Genomic DNA, 21,576 nt, shown 5'->3' on the forward strand with positions numbered 1-21,576 from the left:
GGGCCATCCTGAGTCTTTCCCTTTACCTCTACACCCAAATCCACTAGTGACTCTTGTCCAGGGAATTGGAGTGTATCACCTTCCGTGACAGATGGACCCCCCCAATCAGACCCTGACATAATGGATCACAAGAAGGCACACAGACTTCCTGTGCTCTTTGGGGGTGCTATGTTCAGCCTGCAGGTGAGGGGAAGGGGTGGGGTGGCGTGGGGGCAGGGCTTTGGAGCTCAGGCCTCGGAGCAGCATGTGTCGCTTCTGTGAGGATATACTGGCTAAAGCTTGGACTGGTGAAGCCTGTTGATGCCAGGGAGCTCACACAGCAGGGCTTGCTCTGTGTCCAGCTCTCTCTCTAATGTATCCCAGGGCCATCTGCTTCCCTTCTTCTGTTACCTTAGGCTAGACCCCCTTAGCATGTATCTGGGTGACGCCATCCTCTTGAGGGGTCTTCACTCTCTGCCACCTTTTCTTTTCCACATGGCAGTCCCTTGCATTTTCTGAGGTGTGGTGGTGAGACATGGTGCCAAGTAGCCCAGTCAGGACTTGAACTCCTGATCTACCTGCCTCCAGTTCTCAACTGCTGAGATTACAAGTGTGGACTGCCATGCCTGGTCTTTTTGAAAAACAAACAAACAAACAAACAAACAAACAAAACAAAACAAAACCAGATTATGGTGGAACTGCGTGTATTTCTGCTTACTGCTTTCCCATGGTTTTCAGTTGTCCTGAAGATTCAGCCTGAGATCTGGCAAGGTGGCTCAGCAGTTCTTCCAGAGGACCTACGGTTCAATTCCCAGCACCTCCATCCATGGTGGCTCACAACTGGAAACTGCAACTCCAGTTCCAGGAGAACCTACACCCTCTTCTGGTCTCCACGGGCCCTGTGCAAGTGGTATGCAGGCAAATATAAAATAAAAATGAAATTAAAATGGATTTATAGAAGTCACTTCTTGGGGCTGGAGAGATGGCTCAGTGGTTAAGAACACTGGCTGCTCTTCCAGAAGACCCTGGTTCAGTTCCAAGCACCCACATGGCAGCTCACAACTGTCTGTGGTTCAAGTTCCAGGGGATTCAGAACCCTCACGCAGATATACATGCAGGCAAAACACCAATGCATATAAAATAAAAATAAGGGGAAAAAAGTCAATTCTCATGGTTCCTCCTCTCTCTCTCTCCAGCCTGCATCCCAATTCTCTTGGCTCCAGCCACACCAGCCTCACTACTGTTTCCTGCTGTCTCCTGCACCAAGTCACCTCCCTTCTGATTTGGCGAGGAACCTACACTTGTGGCCTGGATTTTGTCTCCCTGGTCACTCCTGGATGGCTTGGCACGCGCCTCTTCAAGCGCTATTTTTCTCCTTTATCACACCTGTCTTACCTTATCTTTTTGCTCATTTATCATCCCTCCCTATTGCTGGCACATTTGTTCTACTCCCACCGAGAAGGGTGGGCACCAGAGGGCGCTTGGCAAACATTTCCTAGGTGATAGACGGGAGGAAGGAAAGGGTGACTAGCACCAAGTCCTAGGGCGAGCTCGGGATGGAGGCGGGCCCTCTGCACACCTGGGCTGGGCCTCTGCACCAGATGTCCCTGCGGGGACCTGCGTGAGCTAGGGCGGGGAAGCGGCGGGAGAGCTCAGAGCCCGCCCTTTGCTGTACGCGGGACGCGAAGGGATGGAGCTGGCACTGTCGGGGCGCACGGAAACCCGGAGCCCCCGAGACGCGATGAGGAAGCAGAGCGCGCGCACGGCCGCGCTCATCCTGTGCATTCTGTCCTACCTGCTGGTGGGCGCCGCAGTCTTCGATGCGCTGGAGTCCGAGGCCGAGCGCAACCGGCAGCGGCTGCTGGCCCGGAAGCGCAGCGAGTTCCGCAGAAAGTACGGCTTCTCTGCGGAAGACTACCAAGAGCTGGAGCGCTTGGCGCTGCAGGCAGAGCCGCACCGCGCCGGTCGCCAGTGGCGCTTCGCAGGCTCCTTCTACTTCGCCATCACAGTCATCACCACCATCGGTGAGCCCTCGGAGCCTCCCCTGTCCCGCTCAGTCTCGATCTCTCCTCGGGTGCAGTCCCACCCCGTCCCTGTCTTTGGAAGGAGCACGCTAGCTTTCTGAGGCTCATTTGCCTCCCTGGGCGGAATGGGGGCAGTCAGTGGGTTTGTCACGAGGCTGACACAGGGGTGACTAGAGGAAACCCCAGGGTCTTGGGGAACAGAAGTAGGGCTTCCCTGTCCCGCTGTATCAGCTGTGTAGCCTTGGATAAGTTTCTTGACTTCTCTGAGCTACCGGGTTCTCCTTTGAAAACTAGGAGTCCTAACATGTCTTGCAAGGGGAAGGGAGGAAGGCCAGCTGTGGTGGGGATTGTTATGTACAGATCGTTTTAGCACAGGACCTGATCCACAGAAAACACCGTGGGAATAAGATTGCCCTTTTATTATAATAACAAGTATTCTATTAGCCCCGTATAACAGCTCTCATTTGACTTTTGACTGCTGTGTGGCTAGTGTCCTAGAGACTAATAGGAGTCCAACCACTTGTTAAGGGAACGGCAGATTACCAAAGCTTTGGCTCACATTGGGGCAGCCAGAGGAGCCGCTATATACACTATTTGGACTCCAGCTGTTGCCATAACCACACCTGGCCAGGACCTGAGGGGCGAAGCCTGGGGAACCTGCAAGGACAGAAGCGGTTCTCCAGGGCTTCAGACCTGTGTTAGCTCACCCCTTGGTACCAGGCTCCAGCTGTGGTTGCCAGGTTCCCCGGTGGCCTTCCAGGAGCAGACCAGAAGCCTACATCTGGAAGAATGCACTTGCACAGTAGCCATGGCTTTAAGCACACTTGCAACCCTGAAGGCTGAGTTCTGGGCTCATCCAGCCACCTACTTTCTCAGGCAAGTGACTGTGCCCTCTGACACCTGTTTTTGTCAAAGGCAAAAAGCAAATGTTCTACCTTGCTGGGCAAATGCCAGGTTTAAAGTGAGGTCAGGAGTATAAACGGCCCAGCATATGGTGCCATAGGCTGTGCAGGCACTATCGGTAGTAATAACTTATTATTTGCCAACTGTAAACCCAGCTCCGTTCAATGCTTCTGCCCTCTCTTGTCTACAAGCCCCATTCTCCAGACACTCCCATTTGCCGTGCCTACAGAGGTTGTGCCATTTCTGAAGCCTCTGCCCTTTCCCGTTTTCGCTTTCGGGTCAGATTTGGCCTCCTCCCTCACTAACCTGAAACCCAAGCTAGAGAAAGATACGCGGGGGTGGGGGTTAGAGGGGGCGGCGGCAGGGAAACCAACACCAAACAAAACAAAACGGTGTAGAAACGGGAAATGTTTCAGCTTTTCTGGCCACTTGGGGGAGCACCACTTCCTTTGTTGTGCCGTGTTAAAAAACAAAACAAAACAAAAAAAACCAAAACCAAAAACAACCAAACAACCAAACAAAAATCCTTGCAGGAAGCCAGGCGCCAAGAGTCCAGAGTTTCCGTTCTGCTTTAGCGAAAGAAAGGCACCAAGAAGCACTGAGGACCTGGGGCTAACATCTCAGGCTCTGGGACCTTTGCACAGTTCGCTTCCCCTGAGCCTGCTTTCTTTATCACAAAACAGGGGCTGTAACACTGTCTGTTAACCCTGGGCCTGATGAGAGAATCCGTGGAGAGAACCTGGTGTGTGTTGTTAATACTCACTTCCCCCTGCTCAAGCCTGGCATAGCATCTCCTGGCCTGTTAGTCCTCAGGAGGGCCGAGACTCCCTCTAGCTTCCCTCTCCTCCCGGTTGGTTTGAGTCCGTTAACTTTCCATGGACCTATTGTCTGTGTGTCTGTGCAGAGCATGGGTGACTCAGGATGTACAGAAGCGGCTACCATGGTTCCTGCCCTCACGGATTCAAAGTAGTGATGGGCAGTGTGTGCCCTCCCTGGTACCACAGGGAGGCGGGCCCACAGGCCCACGTAGTGGAAGGGCAGCCAGCCATGGGGTTTTCAATGCTTACGTTACACCGAGTCTCTGAATATTATATATGTTCACACTGTGCATTTCACAGGTACCAAGGGGTGCAGAATGAAAAGGATTTTCTCCCCCCCTTTCCTGGAAGCTCTTTGGTCTTTTTTATTTGTGTGTATTAGTTGTACAGAACAATGGGTTTCACTGTGACATTTTCACACACATCTATCGGGCAATCCGATTATATTCACCCCTCACTTTCTCTTGTCCTCCTTCCTCTGGTCCTCTTCCCGAGTGGTCCCTCTCCTAGCTTTCATGTCCCCCCGCTCCTTGTTACAATCTAGATTCCACATGAAAGAGGGAACATGTCACCTTTGTCTTTCTGAGTCTCTGTCCTATCTCTTAACCCATTCATTCATCTCCTAGTTCACAGACATCTCACTCGTCTCTTGAATACTCCAGCTACATGCTCTGTGTATACGTCCCTTTAAGCACCACACACATTGTATAGAGAATACATTATATGCACTATTCAACCTATTCCTGCTCTTTTCATTTAGTACATCCTTTTTTTTTTTTTTGAGACAGGGCCTCATGTAGCCCGGACTGGCTTCAAAATCACTACATATCTGTTAATGACCAAGAACTTCTGGTCTTCCTGCCTCAGCCTCTCAGGTGCTGGAGATTTATAGATGTGTGCCACCATGATTGCCTTTTATATGGTACTAGGAATTGAACCTGGGACACCAGGCATGCTAGTCAATCACTCTATCAATTGAGCTGTATCCCAGACCCTGGTTTAGAATGTCTCAATGCTTTTTAAATCAACCCTAAAGAGCCACGTCATTTTTTTTTTCAGGCTGAATAGCAGGGCTTCTCAACCTTGGAAGCACTGACATTTTGCCCTAGTTAATTGTGTTTGGGGGCCTGCCCTGTGCTCTGTCAGTTGCTGGCAGCATCCCCAGCCTCTGCCTCTGGATGCTAGTAACACACAGCTATCCCATTCCCGGCCCTTAGTAGAGACAACCAAGAGCTTCCTTAGGTGTTGCCAGATGCTTGCATGGTGATATGGCCACTGTGGTCTGGTGTAGCATTCTACTGTTTGAATGATGCTGAGATGAACCTAACCAGGCCACTATTGATGGGTGTGTGCTCGGTTCTAACTTTCGCTGTGACCATAGTGGCTCACCATTTCACACATCTGTATGTACTGGAGGCTACCATATAGAACTGGACATGTCTAGGGGTCTGTATGTTTTACCTCTGGGCAGACAGGGTCAGTCTGCTGGAGGATATTCTCTTTGGGAGATGGACCCCCTCACTTCTCCCTGGTTATGGGCCCATGTAAGCTATTGTTGCTCTCCCCAGAGAGAGACACATCCACACATTCCACAACAATGGCAGGGGACCCATGACTCAAGGAAGCCCACCCATGCTTAGATCCCACGAGGGAACCAGTGAACAGTGCTTGAACCAGAGACTCCCAGAACCAATGGGTGTTTAGTGAAGGCCAACAGGGTGGCAGAAGACGAGGAGGAATCTGAGGGGAGCAGGGGATAGGAAGGGGAGACAAGGCAGTCCGAGGGGAGGAAAATATGAACGAAGTGTGGAAATGACTTTCCAGCAGGGGAACAACAGGGTGTACCTGGAGAGTGTGGGTGTAAAAGGGGTGAGTATGGAGACTGGGGAGTGGAGAGGAGGGGTGAGGCTGGGGAGTGGGGAGGTGAGCAGAGAGGGGTGAGGCTGGGGAGGAAGGAGGTGAGTGGAGGGGTGAGGCTTGGAAGTGGGGGGGGGAGCTGGGAGATCCTTGTGACAACTGGGACTTTACCCTGTGGATACTAAGAAACCACAGAAGACCTGTCTCCTGTCCCTTCTGACCAAGGCATAATTTGCTAAAATTCACATTTTCTAGACACCGTAGGTTGTCAGAGCAGCTAGCAAATAGGTGCAGACCAAGCCACAGGACCCCTGTTGTACAGCCCAAACTCTAAGCCCTTGGGTAGTCCTTCAAGCCTAGATTAGCCAGCCACAGAGCTGTTCTGTCTCTCCAGCTGTTGTTTTCAGAGCATCCTGTCAACTGGGTCCATGCTGTGGGACTGGGCTTCCTCCACTGGATAACACATCCATCCTTGGCTACTGCCGGGAACAGAAGATGCCCCAACAGAATTCTGTGGTTCTGAAGGACCACAGGTCGATTATCCACGTCTGCGGGGAGGGTGGGTAGACACCTGGGATGTGAATATTCACATGGGTGTTTAGAATGTGGGGGCGACCTAACCAGGGCTTAGAGCTGCTGAGGACAGGCAGGCCTGGGGTGGGAGCATCTTGAGGCAGGCTGGGCTGTCAGCATCCCATCTCTCTCCTCGCACAGGGTATGGCCATGCCGCGCCAGGCACAGACTCCGGAAAGGTCTTCTGCATGTTCTATGCACTCCTGGGCATTCCCCTGACGCTGGTCACCTTCCAGAGCCTGGGCGAGCGTCTAAACGCGCTGGTGAGGTGCCTGCTGCTGGCGGCCAAACGCTGCCTGGGTCTGCAGCGGCCGCACGTGTCCGCAGAGAACATGGTGGTGGCCGGGCTGCTGCTGTGCGCAGCCACCCTGGCCCTCGGCGCCGCGGCCTTTGCGCACTTCGAGGGCTGGACCTTCTTCCACGCCTACTACTACTGCTTCATCACCCTCACCACCATCGGCTTCGGCGACTTCGTGGCGCTGCAGAGAGATGAGGCGCTGCAGAGGAAGCCGCCCTACGTGGCCTTCAGCTTCCTCTACATCCTGCTGGGGCTCACGGTCATCGGTGCTTTCCTCAACCTGGTGGTCCTGCGCTTCCTCGCCAGCGCCGACGCCCCCGAGCGCTCAGCCCGCCGCGCCAGCGCATTCCGCAAGGGGGCGCTCGAGAGCCGCGTCCGTGCTGCGTCCTCCACCTGCATCTCTCACCGCATCCATCAGCTGGAGACCTGGGCCTGTGACAACCCAGCCTTCTCGCCTCCCTTGAGTCCAGAAGCCCTGCACCACTGCCACAGCAGCTCAGCCAGCCGCCGAGCACGGAGGAAGTCCATCTGACAGTCCTACCCTGGCCAATGTCTAGCCCCGCCTGTTAGCAAACCCACCCTTCCTCTGGCTTGGAGGGGGCTGAGGCTCCCGTCACCAACTGTGGATCATCCCTTCTAGAAATACATGAATGCTACACTAAACGCACAAGCCGACTCTACAGTTACCCTGGAGGTGTAAACTGTTTAGTCTAAACTTGTAGGAAAATGTGGCCTTCAGCTCCGAGGACACCAGGTCACCCCTTCAAAGGATGACGAGTGGCTAGCTTCTGCTCTGAAGAGGACACACGATATCTTTGAGGGGAAGGGCATAATTTTAAACACTGAGACTGGATGCTCATGCTAGAAGCATGAGATAGAGACAGACTGAAGGCAGTTTATGGCTCACAGTGGGCAATTTCTCCATTATATCGATGACAGCATTCCCTTTGCTCTGCGTGAAGAGTAGAATTAGCCCATGTAAATGGTTGCCCTTACTGTCAAGCAAAAGCCTTGTCCCTGGCTAGTCACTTTTGGATGAAGGGAATAGCCCCCCCCCCCATTACTATCTATAGGCAGCTCAGTGGCGTGTGATACATTTCATTCTGGGACCCACCAATCACCAGCAACATGTCACTTCCCTGGACCCCAGCTTCTCCATCCGTAAGTTCCTGTGCAGACCCCGCTTCACAGGGGCACCTGTGGGAGAGCTTCCTGAGGCAAGCTTCTGCTCATAGGGGATGTTTATAAGCCCACGGCGAGGCGCCTTGGCATCCTAGAGCGCTCACCCCTTAAAACACGTGTCCCTTCTCTTCCCAGATAGAACTGTCTTGATGCAAGACAAGAGCAGAGCCAGGGTAGAAAAGCAAAAACTTTAATTTCCAACATGAGCTATGTGGTCATGAACACAATGCAACGTGACCCACTCCAACTCAGAGGCCCCCCAAACCCGCCCTCCTTGAAGGACCAGGCTGTTCCTGCTCCCCAAGAGGACACAGGGAGAGGTGGGTAGATGGAGGGAGGCTCCCAGCCCAAGGGCTCTGGGGTCCCACCTTCCTGCCACCTTGTGGGGAGGACACAAGGGGCTCAGAGATAACACCTCCGTCTGCTCCCAGCCTCCACCTAGCCCACACAGGCTCTCTTGCTGAGATGAAACACCCTTGGGGCTTGCCAGGTAAGCTTGTAGAAACTCTCCATCCACCAAGGGCCTGTTCCACAGACACAGGCCTTCTTGGAGGGCCAAGAGAGCCATCGCAAGGGACAGGAAGGGGGCTCAAGGCTCTGGGCCCAGTGTAGTGCTGTTGCTCAATAAATAAATGCAGGTGACCTTGCCTGGTGCAACAGCTGTGCCCTGGGAGAGTGTGGGGTGCTGTGCTGTTTCTGAACCCCAAACTGCTCCAGAATCTCCTGCCTTAAGGAACCCAGTGGTGAATCGCTTGTGAAAAGCTTTAACTACCTCAACTACGTGCTTGCACGCCTGTGCTGTGGACCACCGGAGAATGAGCAGGTGCTCAGCCGCTGTCAAAGTTGGCACTTCTGCAAGCACCCCTCTCGGGTCCCCCCTCTCCCCCTCCTGAAAATGGGGCTGACAACCTAAGCCTCCCTTCACTCACTCTCTGGGGCTCTTGTGAGGGGCAGAGTAAAATCACTGGGGACACACTGGGAAGTGGCTATGAGAAGGGGTGCTATTTCTTCTGAAGGTGGGACCTTCCCCCGGAGTTCCCACTCTATAAACCCAGGTGGGAGCTTGTGTTTCCCACCCACTGCCAGCTGGACCCGCAGAACAAAAGGCCTAGGGCAAATCTTTCAGCTCAGGATGCCCAGGGGATCCCAGCCACCCTGGCGCCTCCTCTTCTCCCAATTCAAGCTTAGAAAAGGCGCTTGCCCAGAAGAGAGAGAGAGAGAGAGTCAAGAGGGCAGTGCCACCTGTGCTTAGAAGCTTGAAATGATGATGGTGGCTGACGACCTGTCCCCAGAGCAAGCGCTGGTCCCCTGCTTGTAGGAAAATGTGCTCCCAGCTCTGTCGTTCCCCCCCCCCCGCCCCCCATGCATATTGCTGAGAGGCCTTAACCAAAAGACTTCCTGCTGGGGCCTGGGTTTCCTAACCTCTCAGAGTGGCTACAGCTTGTCCTGCCATAATTTGGAGCCACCAGGAGGCAGGCTCCAAAGAAAAAGTAGAAAGGGATGAGACTCATCAGTCCCTTCATCCTGCCCTGGCTCCAGCTCAGCGCGAGATAGGAAGAGGAGATCTAGGTAGAAGGGCCGCTGGGCGTATCAATGGCCCCAGGATGACTCTCCTCAGGCAGGGCCTTGGTATCTTTTTTCTTTTTTTTTGCAAAATGCAAATGGACTAAAGATCCACAGGCCCTTCAGAATGCAGAGGCATTCTGGGAAAGGAAAATGGAGATGGCCCTTTACAGGGCTGTCCTATGCGTGGCCTGTGTTCAGAGAAATAAAGAAACACCCCTAGAGACCCAGCACCAGAGAGGCCCCCCAACTCCACCCTCTTACTCCTCTTCAGGCGGTAGATTCGAGTTGACCAGGGTCAGACAGCGGTGGGGACAGGCTGGGCTGGATAATCCCTAAAGCTAAGGATGAAGATCCCTCTCCCTCCCCAAAGCCCGTCCAGTCCTCGGTGAAGACGGATATGGTCTCCACACCCAGTGGTCACAGTCCCTTGGGAGTGGGGCACACGCTTACAATGACACAAAGAAATAGGGGCTCCAGCCCCCCACTCCACCCCTCCAGGAGGTGAGTGGGATGTCACGGAACAAACAAGAAAATCCCTGGGGGGGCCTCACTGACCGCCCCGGGTGTTGTTATTGCTTTGGGGCTTGTGCTCCTGTGCGTTCTCTCTCTCTCTCTCTCTCTCTCTCTCTCTCTCTCTCTCTCTCTCTCTCTCTCTCTCTCTCTCTCTCAGACAAACCAGAGCTGAGCCTTTCCTCCTCTGGTTCTGACAGCCAGGCTCTGTCCCATCTTGAACAACCACAGCAGTGACAGCTGGAGAGAGAAGATGCTCTCCTGGCTCAAAATATTCCAAACAGTGAGTAATAACCTAACTGCAGAGATATCACACTGGTTGAAAAAAATGGGGTGATGGCTAACTGTGGGCCTCAAATGGGAGCCCATCCAGAGCCCTGCTCCCTTGTCCCGAGGGCCTGCCCCTCCGCGGTCCCAAGGACACCCTGAAGACCAATTGCAGAAGAGGGGCCTGTGTCCAGCCCCTTCTCTCCCTGTGCAGTGTCAACAGCTCCATATGGACGTGATAAACTGGACCAGAACCCTAAGGGCGCTCAGAGCTTAGCCAGGCAGGGAATGGGGAGAATTTCCAAGGGGTAGGAATCCCTGGCAGAGGAACCAGGAACAAGGTGGGATTCAACAGAGCCCTGGCATCCTCAGTGGAAAATGGCACCCTCTAATGGAGTCCAGGCCCCTCTACAAGGCCCAGCAATCCTCAGGTGTGCATCCTAAAGAAAGTCAATACCAAGGGTATTTCCCTCGAATGCCGAGTATAATGGACAGTTAGGGCTACAACCCTGTACGGGAGGAGAGAGGAAGGCAGGGAGGAGAAGGTGGGAGGGCTGGTCTTTGAGGAGCCAGGCAGCCCACCCAGCCCCGGCTAGAGAGAGAGGCTTCAATCTTCTGGAATGTAACTGGGGTCTCCCCTCTACCCCCCAGCCTGGGGCTTGAAAAAAGTCTACATCTGAGCTAAGAGCAGGCCTCGGGTGAACACTAACTACCCAGCTAACCCGGACTACACCCTACACAGCAGAGGCGAGGTGAGGAGGAGCTGCTGGGCGGCTCCCGGGAGAGTGATAGAAATGTGCTTCTACAGGGACCGGACTGGGTCCTCCCTCAGCATGCAAAAGGGCTCCTGCAGGCCCTCGGGAGGGCCACAGGAAGGCAACTACCCAGGCCTCATCGGAGCCTCAAATTCTTAAGCGCCTAGCTCTGCATCCCTCCCGCTGGACCTCCTGGAGCCGTGGGTGGCGATGAGGCCGGGGCAGTGGCTTCTGCCCTTCATACAGAATGGTTTATTTAAAAAGACTAAAATGGGAGGGGTTCTAATGCCTCCCCAAGACCCTAGACCAGAGGCAGAAGGAAACAAGATGACCTTTGATCTCATCCAACAAGGAGGGGTTCTCCTGTCTGGGAAACCCTTACCTTGGTGCCATTAAACTTAATCCAGCTTTCTTCAAAGCTCGGCTCCCACTACCCCTGCATACGAGAGAGCCCTGTGCGCAGGACTCTGGAAACTCAGGTCCCCACAGTCCTCCACCATCTCACAGATGACTATGTCCTTTCCAGTCCACCAAGAGCTCCAGACCAGCTTGATGCAATCCCAGGGAGCAAGGGCCCCTGGGGATCTGTGCCAGGCCTCAGGCACCTCCTCCTTTCCTCAGATCTCTGCTGGCCCCCAATTCCTAGAGCTTACAGCAGAGGGGCAGGCAGGAGGGATGGATGGATGGACTCAGACAGGCTGCGGCAAAGCTCCTTCCACGGGCAGGCAGAGGGAGACCCACACTCCCCTTCAAGTGGGGAGCTCTGGCCCCCCGGGAGCTGGCTCCGGATCCTTGCAAACTGCCCCGTCAGCTCTGGGGCAAGAGTAGCTGCCTGAACCCGGTGCCGCAGGAAAGACACTTGCTGGTAATTGGCACCATGGAGATGGCCGGCTTGGTTCTGGACTTGGCTCTGGGCAGCGAGCTTCCAAGGAGGCAAAAGGGGTGATAGGTGGGGTGGGGGCGGGGGCGGGAGAGTAGTTTGCTCCGCCACCTCGGTCCTTCTCTGACTGTAGCCGCATCCACCAGGTCAAAACCGGCCAAGTCAAAAGTGTAGCCAACCCACTGGGAGAGGGAAGGTCTCAGGGGTAGGAGGTGAAGGAGTGAGGAGGGGCCCAAGGGGGGCAGGTCTCCCCATTCTGCTTCCCCACTGTGGGGAAGCACCCCATCCTCCAATGTCCAATGTGGCCCTGGGCCTGGGGTCCCAGGTCAGGGCTGGGTGGTCTCCAGGCCATCTCGGGGAGCCCCTCCCCATTCCTGGCATTAAGATCGCTCGCCACAGGGCCCCACGGTGCTCTCAAGGGACAGCTGGGATGCCTGCCGGAGCAGAGGACCTGTGGCTGGGTCCACCATGGAGGAGGTGGGGAAGAGCTTGTACCAGCCCACAGCCAGGGTGGTCAAGTCCAGCTCCTCCAGCAGCACTCGGGCCACACCCATGAACTGCTTCCGCTCCATCCTCCCGTAGTTCCCCCACACAATCACCTGCGGGACAAGAAAACATGACTGATTCCATCTTGCAACTGAGAGCTGGGCAGGTTGTTTTGCTGGTAGAGTGCTTACCCAGCATGCACAAGGCTCTGGGTTTGATTCCTGGCATCACACAGGCACCAGGACCATGAGAAGTACACAGACATACATGCAGGCAAAACATCCACACAATAAAAGTTAAAAAAAAAAAAAAAAAAAAAAAAAGCAAGCCTGTCACAGTCATTCATAGGCCTGGGGTCCCTCAGGCCAATGACACTAAGCCCTGCAGAGTCTACCTCTTTGAAAATCATGCAAGGGGGCCCAGCAAGATAGCTCAGCAGGGACAGACGCCTGCTGCCGAGCTTGATGACCTAAGGTCAATGCCGGAGCCCACATAGCTCACCAGTAGGAAGGGAGAATGGACTTCCACAAGTTATCATTTGACCTCCGCACGCACGCTGTGGCATGCGTGCCCCCAGCTTCAAATAAAAGACAATAAAAGTCACCTATCTGACCGTGGTTTTGTGGCTCTAGTGTCCCTATTACGCCATCCTACACCTTGGCTTCCTTCCTCTCGCTCGCTCGCCCTCTTTGCTCTGCCCTCCACATGGCCCCACCCTCGAATGAAGGAAGGCCTTGAAGGATAGCCCAACATCTGCAATATGGTCCCCCTCCCTGCTGCCCCCACGGGGAGCCTCAGAACCCCACATGAAGCATGTTCACCAAGTGGACGTTGCAGTCTCTGGTAGCCTCCTTTCTGGTTCCAACTGATCTTTCTCTGAAGTACCTTCCTGGTCTCTTGGTCAGCACCCTCTTGGAGCTGGCCTGTGGGTCTGGATCTGCGGCTGCAGGACCCCCATTTGCTGTCCTGCACCCCATCTTTTAGTTCCGTCCTCCTGAGCGAGGGTGGGCTAACTCAGCCCTGCTCAACTAAGCCTAGAGCAGTAGTTCTCAGCCTGTGGGTCACGACCCCCCTTGCGAGTTGAACAAGGTTCACATATCAGATATCCTGCATATCAGATATTTATATTATGATTCATAATAGCAGCAAAAATCAGTTATGAAGTAGCAACACAATAATTTTATGGTTGGGGGGCCACCACAACATGAGAAACTGTATTAAAGGGTCGCAGCGTTAGCAGAGTTGAAAACAGGCTTAAGGGACAGTCCTCAGTCGCACAAGACTGTCACTTACTGTCTGCTTGGTTTTTGTTTTTTAATCTTTTTAGAAAATTGTTTTTTATTTTATGTGTGGTATATGTGCAGATGCACGGGCGTGTGTGTGTGTGTGTGTGTGTGTGTGTGTGTGTGTGTGTGTGTATACTGCTGCCTATAGGGGCCAGAAGAAGGCATTGGATCCTCTTAGTTGGAGTTATAGTTGGTTTTGAGCTATCTAATGTGGGCTCTTGAAATTGAACCTGGGTCCTCTGGAAGAGCAGTAATCACTTTTAACTACGGAGATAACTCTCCAGCCCACATATGTGTGTGTGTACATATACATATATTTTGTTGTTATTGTTAGTTTATGTGTGCATGTTCACAAATGTGTGCATGCATGCATGCATGGAGTGTTCATGAAATGGCATCCATAAGGAGGTCAGAGGACAACTTTTAGGAGTTAGTTCATTCCTTCTTGCATGTTTTCCAGGGATGAAACAGCCAAGACTCCTGAGGGACTAAATTCATAGTGACACAGGAAGTTGTGGGTACAAGTCAGCCTCAGGGCTTCAACTCCCCTGGGTAAGGCCCTGAAGAGACCCTGTCCCCAAATAACACACACACACACACACACACACACACACACACACACACACACACACACACCTTACCTGCAGGACTTTGCCCTGGGGACTCTCAGGAAACAGCAGCACCTGGTTGTACAGCGGGTCCAGTGACTTGCGGGCCACTTTGGTCTTCTTCTTGGCAATGCAGACACCGTTCTCCAGCAGATAGGCCTTGATATAGGCAGCTGGGAACAGAGGGCAGAAGGCAGGGTTCTAGACTGCTCCCTCAAATTGTGGGTAATAGGTGCAACAGAGAGGGCTCACCCACATACTTATGGGGACCAGAGAACCCCCAGGAGTATGGGAAAGGGCCATTGGAAGACAGGTGTAAGGTGGGCATCATGGGCAGCCATATCTGGGGGTTATCATGTGAGGTCACGTCTGGGTGGGCAGCATGTGAGGTCACGTCTGGGTGGGCAGCATGTGAGGTCACGTCTGGGTGGGCAGCATGTGAGGTCACGTCTGGGTGGGCAGCATGTGAGGTCACGTCTGGGTGGGTATCATGTGATGTCATATCTGGGTGGGTATCATGTGAGTTCACATCTGGGTGGGCCTGCTTTCCTTCTAGTGACCCTCATTACCTCCTCCTTCCCTTGCTTAGTTGTTTCTTCCCTCAGTCCACGACTTGCCCACCATGCCATCTTTACACATTCATTTGCCAACCTCTCCACAAATGCTTTCTGAGCCCCGCTGAGTGCCAAGTATACTAGGTATCCTAGTATATACTAGGTACCAGGGTACAATGACAAACAAAAAAGATGTCTCTCTCTCTCTCCAAGTTCAGTCCGGTGGACCACACCACATATAGCTCTCAGATGTCCCCATACCTGGCAGTGTCTTGGAGCCTGGCTTGGCAGTCAGTCCCCGGGCCTGGATGATGTCCACCTCCAGCTGGCCATTCCGTTCTTGCAAGCCAATCTCCACATCCCCTACAAGAAATAACACCAGAAAGTGGCTTAGAGGCTCCAGTGGGGACTTGCTGTCCCTCTGCACCCACTCCCAACCCAAACAAGAGCAGACTAAGTCCCAAAGCTACAGCTTGGACACTTCAGAGGTAGGCACCACGGACGGCTGGACTATGTAGCCCAGGTGCTCAGAGCATGAAGCCATCAGGCCAGGGCAAGGAGGGAGGGGCACAGGGCTTCAAACACTCACCCATGGGTGTGGTAGCCAGGGTCTGGCGGCCCACAAACTGTGCTGGTCCCATGCTCCCCAAGAAGTCACTGAACTGGGCATCTGAAGCCAGGCAAACACCTCCATAGTTAAGACTGCAAGAAGAAAAAGATGTGCTTTGGGATTGGTGCACAGATCCAAAATGTTCCTTATTCCATGGTGATCTTTTTGTTTGTTTGTTTTGTGTACTGAGACAGGATTTCTCTGTGTACCCATGGCAAACCTGGAACTCATTCTGTAGACCAGGCTAGCCTCAAACTCAGAGATCTGCCTGCTTCTGCCTCCTGAGTACTGAGATTAAAGGTGTATGCACCACTGCCCAGGCTCCATGGTGATCTCCATCCATATCCACCACTGACTGTGCCATGGATGCTGATTTAACTGGCCAGCGGGGCTATAGAGATCGTGGGAGATGGTTCTGGCAGGTGCTGGCACAAAAGGCTTAATGCCTTGATACTCCAAGTGTGGTGCAGAGATCAGCAGCATCAGGTACATCTGGAGCTGGCTAGGATCCCATCACATGTGACGCTTCAGCCCAGCTTCTAGACCAGAACCAGCAGTTTAATGAGAAAGGTCCAGATGATCAGTGCCCTGCACATCAGCCTTGGACCTGACAGATGCTGCTGCTGCTGTTTGGCTTGCAGATATCCACTTTTCCTTCTTTGGTAATAGACCCTCCAATTTTCTTTAGGGACCCCACTTCTCCAAGGCATGTGACTGTAGCAGGGAGGACCAGCTCTCAGAGAACACCGCTGGACTTCGATATACTTTCCCCAGACCCCATGACCTACCTTTCCCTTTCTTTTTTTTTTTGGTTTTTTTCGAGACAGGGTTTCTCTGTGTAGCTTTGCACCTTTCCTGGAACTCACTTGGTAGCCCAGGCTGGCCTCGAACTCACAGAAATCCACCTGGCTCTGCCTCCCGAGTGCTGGGATTAAAGGCGTGTACCACCACCACCCGGCTACCTTTCCCTTTTTTGTAAGTTACCCACTAAATAAATCTTCGAAGTCCAGCGGTGTTCTTTGGAGCTCTGCTCGGTCAACCTCCACCATCTAGGGTCCTGGAACAGAGAGCGCACTGGCCCATCCAGATCTTGGGGGCTCTCGGCGCCTCCCTTGGCCCCGCCTTGTAGGCGTGACAGTTGCCGAAGCCTCAGTGGGGGTTGGAACTTCCAGATCAAAGCTGGAATGGCTACCCACTACAATTATGAGACTGGAGGTATTATGTAGGCTTCTGGATCAAGCTTTGCCTAACGAAGTTACCTCCTTTTGAATTCATAAGTCAGTAACAGTTACTGTTATTACTTTGGTTAAACCAGCTTTAGCTAGTTTCCCTCCCTGCTCTACCTCTAAGTTTCCCTTTCCTCATCTAACCTCGAATGGCAACCCTCTGCTCCCCTCTCCAGGGTCCCTTGCAGTACTGAGTGAGAAGGAGGGATGGGTTCTGCCTGACAGAGCTCTGTCTACAGGAACAAGCCGCCTGCAGCTCATTTTCCCCTCTCATCCCCACCACAACCACAGGAGGTTGACTGTTTCTTAACAAACAAACAAAAAACCACAAACCAACGCTTTCCACCATTATTCAGAGGAGAAACACATTTGCCCAGCAAAAAGGGTGACCCCAATTCTTGGGCAGAGCTGATGCATCCAGAGTCAGATGCCTGAGCTGAGCCTGGTCACTCAATAACTCTGGTAGTTAAAAGGAGTGCCCCAGAGGACTAGACCAGTGACAGATGCCCTCACAAAGCCTTCGGATTCTACTAGCTCCCAGATCACGGCTGCTCAGGTCTACCCTCCACCATGTCAGGTAAGCTGCTCAGTCAACCCATTCCCTTCTCATGTACGTAATGGGCAGAGCCACAGCAGGCACAGGACTCCACATCCATTACCATAGTTCCCTACTGGCCCCTGAGTCCTCCGCACACCAGTAACGGTGTCAGAAGGTTGCTTTAGAAGAGGGGTAGCCTAGAAGGATGCACAGCGACTCAGTTCCATACTTTTAAATTGCAAATCTAAGAAACAGACTTAGAAAGATAGGAACAAGGCGGGTGGTGGTAGCACATGCCTTTAATCCCAGCACTTGGGAGGCAGAGGCAGGCGGATCTCTGTGAATTCAAGGCCAGCCTGGTCTACAGAGCAAGTTCCAGGACAGGCTCCAAAGCTACACAGAGAAATCCTGTCTCAAAAAAAAAAAAAAAAAAAAAAAAAAAAAAAAAAAAAAAAAAAAAAAAAGGGAAAGAAAAATAGGAACAAAAATGGGATAGTGCTGCCCGGAAAACAAACAAAAAACATAGAAAGCCCCCAGCCTAGAGAGCAGAGGGAGTCTGCTGAGGCTGGAGTGAGCTGAGATCTATGGTCCCCAGGTGAGCTGGTGATGCTGAAGGATCACAGAAAACCCCAGAGAGCCTACCGGGATCTGAAAGCAGTGGGGCTCGCACTATAATTCTGAGAAAGTGGAGCCAAGGAAAGGGCACAATGCTCTGTAGAAATAGCAGCCTGGGTGTCTTCTCAAGTGACCCTGGGACAATCTCTGAGGCCCCAGTGTCCCTCCACACCCCAGATACAAAAGTCGCATGTGCACTTGAGAAAAAGATCCATGGAGGCTGATGGTCTGCTGAAGGACTGTGGCTGAGACCAGAGAAACAATGACTAAGGAGCAGGCGGCAACGGAAGACACTGGAATGATGGCTGATGCCTATGGACCACACATCCTTCCTCCGTGGTCCCAGCAGCACAGTGATAACAGTTGACGATACCAACACTACCCAGCACTGATAACCCTGCAAGGATACAGGCATTTCAGCCAACCTCTACGTGACTCATTCATTCACTGTATGTTTTTTAGCACATCTCTGGCACTGTGCTGAACATAGACCACATCTGGGAACAAGGCAGACAGTGATTTCTGTCCTCACAGGCACACAGCAAGAAGCACTATCAGTGGTCTGGGAGATGGCTCAGTGGTTAAGAGCACTGGCAGACTCGGGTTCCATTCCCAGCACCACACGGTGGCTCACAACTGTCTGTCACTCCAGTTCCTGGGGATCTGACGCCCTCTTCTGACCTCTGTGGGCACCACACACACACACGGTACACATTCATTTGTTCAGGTGAAACATGAATACACACAAGTAAATAAACATATCTAAAATATTATCAATTATATACCATGAGAGAAGGTGGCAAACACTATGGGAAGAGAGAGGGCACTGGAGCACGTGGATGCTTGCCACAAACTGAACAATGTGTTCAGTGCCTGTGCTTTCTCCATCCTATTAGACCGGTTGTCCCTTGGTACCCATGACAGACTGATTCCAGAACCCCTAGAGACGCCAAAATCCACAGATGCTCAAGTCCTTCCTATAAGATGAATGTGTCAATAGTGTTTGCATAGACCTTTGAGGGGCCCTCACGTAATTCTTTTTAAAAGTTTTTTGAGTTTAATTTTATGTACATTGGTGTTTTTGCCTGCCTGTGTGTCTGTGTGAAGGTGTTGGAACTCCTGGAGTTGCAATTACAGACAGTGGTGATCTGCCATGTGTGGGAATTGAACCCAGGTCCTCTGGAAGGGCAGTCAGTGCTCTTAACCGCTGAGCCATCTCTCCAGTCCCCCTCATGCACTTTAAATCATGGGCAGATTACATAAGACACTTCCCACAATGCCATTGCACATGATAACGTAAATAGTTGTTATGCGTTTAGGAAAAATGACGTGGTAACTTCGTCATGTGCCGTACAGATATGACCACTGCAGATCTACCTAACGGACAACATGAACAGAGGCAAACGGTGCTCGTACAGTGGATGGAGGGCCCGAGAGATGGCAGGCACTGCAGCAATGTGCATTTGTACACCATTCCATCGGTGTGTCTTCATTACAGTGGTAGGCACGCGGCAAGTCCAAATTTTGCTTTTGGAACTTTCTGGAGTGTTTTTTCATTATTTTTTTGAGTCAAAGCTAGTTCAGTCCACAGAAGCAACTCACAGACACCAAGGGCAAACACATTTTGGCTGTTCCCCCTGGGCCTGTTTTGGCAGTTTACATGGATTCTCTCTACCTGGGCTCTAAGTCTAGGACATAGATCTAACCCTCTGGACCATCCTGAACCACCTGAGATTAAGCTTCAACAAACCAGAAAAACGGAGCCTTGACTAAGAGATCTGTAACAGCAAAAGAACAACCCTTACTGTGGGCTGCCAAAGGTCGAAGGGCATTTTCTACACATATTAATTCATTTGGGCCTTAAAGGCCCTTGGTCCATACTATTTGTGGACCCATTTTACAGATCAGCGGTAGAGTAGTAACTACTTAAGCCAGGCAGGTAGTGTCTGACTCACCCTGTCCTCCCAGCATGCATCTCTGCACTCAGCTGCCCTTTCTCACATGGGCCACACAGTCCGAGGGGCCTCTCTACTGGTGTGACAATTCTTTCTGCTTAGATGCAGGGCAGAGAGGAAGCCCCTAAGGGTTAACCCCTCCCACCTCACCCCAGAAACAACATTCAACTGATGACAACTGGGAATGGCCGGCAGCTGGGGTAATGGATAACTTGATTGCACATCTTCCACAGCCTCTCCAAGCTTTGGCTACCTACTGGGGGATGGGGTCATAGGCATGACCTCTGCCTATATGAGCCCCTCCCTTCCTATCAGATTTCTTCTTGCTCCCAGTGTTGATTTCTGGGGTGGCCTCCTATTCCTCTCAAGTCTTTGGTTCAGCTTCAGAAAGAGGCTGTCTGGTACTGGAGCCACACAGGTAAACCCCTGTGGCTATTATCTTCATTCACCAGCAGCATATTTTTATAGAGAAAGTACAAAATAAACACCCACTTAAATGTTTGGAGATTAAAGTGTGTACTCACCACATTTATAAAACCAAAGACCCTTAGTGACTTGCACTGAGATCGACACTTGACTCACAGCTGAGATGTGGGTTTTGCTTTATGGCCCTGGGTCCCTCCACCCCACCTTCCCAACACTCTGGAGGATCCCAGATCTATTATTCTGTAAGGAGGACGTGCGCTCCGAAACCGAGAGAGATGGAAAGGTATCGGGGCCTTGTGGGTTTTGAGGCAGGAAGGAGCCCAGCCCCCAGACAGCACCAGGCATTCTGCAAGCCAAAATTGAAAGCTTCCTCCAACATCCTCGTCGCCTGCTCCTTGATTCCTGGTGGAGTGCAGGCACACAATGGGGAATCGGCAGGCCTGGTAATTAGCGGTAATTGTTTCTAATATCTGGGCGGCTGCCTGATTTCCCATCCCAGGGTGCCTCACTGGCTGCCAAGGCACCAAGCTGCCACCCTGAGCTAGCAAAAACAACAGCCATGGAGCAAGAGGCACAGTGTGCCTTGCTCCTGCTGGCCAGAGGACCAACTCCACCAAAAGGCTGTACTCCGCCTTGGGATTTTCCTCTGGAGGTGTTGGGGAAAGCAGTCTAATAAATCCAATGTGGTTCTCTGTATGCCTCACTGGCCACCTGCTTGTCGAGTGACTTCCAGCAAGTCACTGCTGTCACGGCCCTTCCGTTGGTGATCTTAATCTGTTAACAAGATCACTCCGCTTAGTGCACAGCGAGGCCTGTGCTATATCTGTTGTATACGTTTCCAGGCTCTGCGCAGATCTGTTAGCAAAGGGACATGAAAGAGCTTGCTGACTGTAACATGCTTCACACATGCTATTACATAGAATAGTCCTTGTATGCAACAGGAGCTCAGTAAATGTTCCCTGACAAACTCCCAGACTAGCAGAATAAAAGATAACAATTAAGATTTGTGGCGTGATATACATCTTCTGTTCCAGTGCTGGGCAACATGGGTGAGATTTAAAAATGTTTTTAATTGCATTTATTTGTGCGTGCGTGCGTGTGTGTGTGTGTGTGTGTGCATGAGTATATGCACACTCAAGTGTGCATTCACACATGGCACCACAGTGTGTGTCAATGAGAGGACAGCTTGCAGGAACAGGCCCTTTTCATGGGAGCCCTGGAACTGAACTCAGGTTGTCGGACTTGGCAACAAGTGACTTGACCCACTGAGCTATTTTTCCAGCCCTTGGGGGTTTTCACCTCTCTGGGCTACAGTTTCCTAACATATCAAGTAAAAATGAGGAGTTCCTATTGAGCTGAATTACTGGGGAACATGGGTAGGATAATGCAGGTACACACAGAGCTGCTCCTGAACCAATCATAGCAAGACATCATGGCTGCCGGTCCCTGCTGCCCAGCCTGGCACAGTCTCCTCCCTTCTACTTGGCATTTTCATGGTCCTTCCCGTCCCGGCATAGCAGCATCTGGATGCCTGGGACCAGGCACAGGCCATGGGAGTGGCGGGAAGCCTGCTCGAGCCAGTTCCTCTGGGGGCCAGTGCCACACAGGCAGAGGCAGAGCCTTGAAACCGGATTTTACCATTGTTCCACTGGCCTTTTAT

General features: G+C 52.4%; 2 protein-coding genes across 3 annotated transcripts in view; one reads left to right on the forward strand and one right to left on the reverse strand.

Moving 5' to 3' along the window:
* Window positions 1-1,563: 1,563 nt before the first annotated feature.
* Kcnk15 (potassium two pore domain channel subfamily K member 15) lies at window positions 1,564-7,781 on the forward strand. Its single transcript, XM_028868435.2, has 2 exons — window positions 1,564-2,003; window positions 6,296-7,781. Exons 1-2 carry the CDS (start codon window positions 1,670-1,672, stop codon window positions 6,982-6,984), a joined length of 1,023 nt encoding a protein of 340 aa, XP_028724268.1. The 5' UTR covers window positions 1,564-1,669; the 3' UTR covers window positions 6,985-7,781.
* Window positions 7,782-9,275: 1,494 nt separating this feature from the next.
* Rims4 (regulating synaptic membrane exocytosis 4) overlaps window positions 9,276-21,576 on the reverse strand; it is a 61,337-nt gene continuing 49,036 nt past the window's right edge. For both annotated transcript variants that reach the window (XM_028868437.2, XM_028868436.2), the window contains exons 3-6: window positions 15,136-15,248; window positions 14,808-14,909; window positions 14,026-14,165; window positions 9,276-12,211 (exon numbers count right to left, since the gene is read on the reverse strand). In XM_028868437.2, the coding sequence (XP_028724270.1) occupies window positions 11,993-12,211; window positions 14,026-14,165; window positions 14,808-14,909; window positions 15,136-15,248 (574 nt within the window). In that variant the 3' untranslated portion in view covers window positions 9,276-11,992. The remainder of the gene's footprint in view (window positions 12,212-14,025; window positions 14,166-14,807; window positions 14,910-15,135; window positions 15,249-21,576) is intronic.

This window comes from Peromyscus leucopus, chromosome 4 (assembly GCF_004664715.2).
Source record: "Peromyscus leucopus breed LL Stock chromosome 4, UCI_PerLeu_2.1, whole genome shotgun sequence".
Lineage (NCBI taxonomy): Eukaryota > Metazoa > Chordata > Mammalia > Rodentia > Cricetidae > Peromyscus > Peromyscus leucopus.

Excerpts from the sequence above, each read along its gene's own strand:
- Kcnk15 (XM_028868435.2), top strand. The coding sequence starts at position 1,670 with ATGGAGCTGGCACTGTCGGGGCGCACGGAAACCCGGAGCCCCCGAGAC. Across the intron at positions 2,004-6,295 it reads CACAGTCATCACCACCATCG|GGTATGGCCATGCCGCGCCA; the intron begins GTGAGCCCTCGG and ends CTCCTCGCACAG.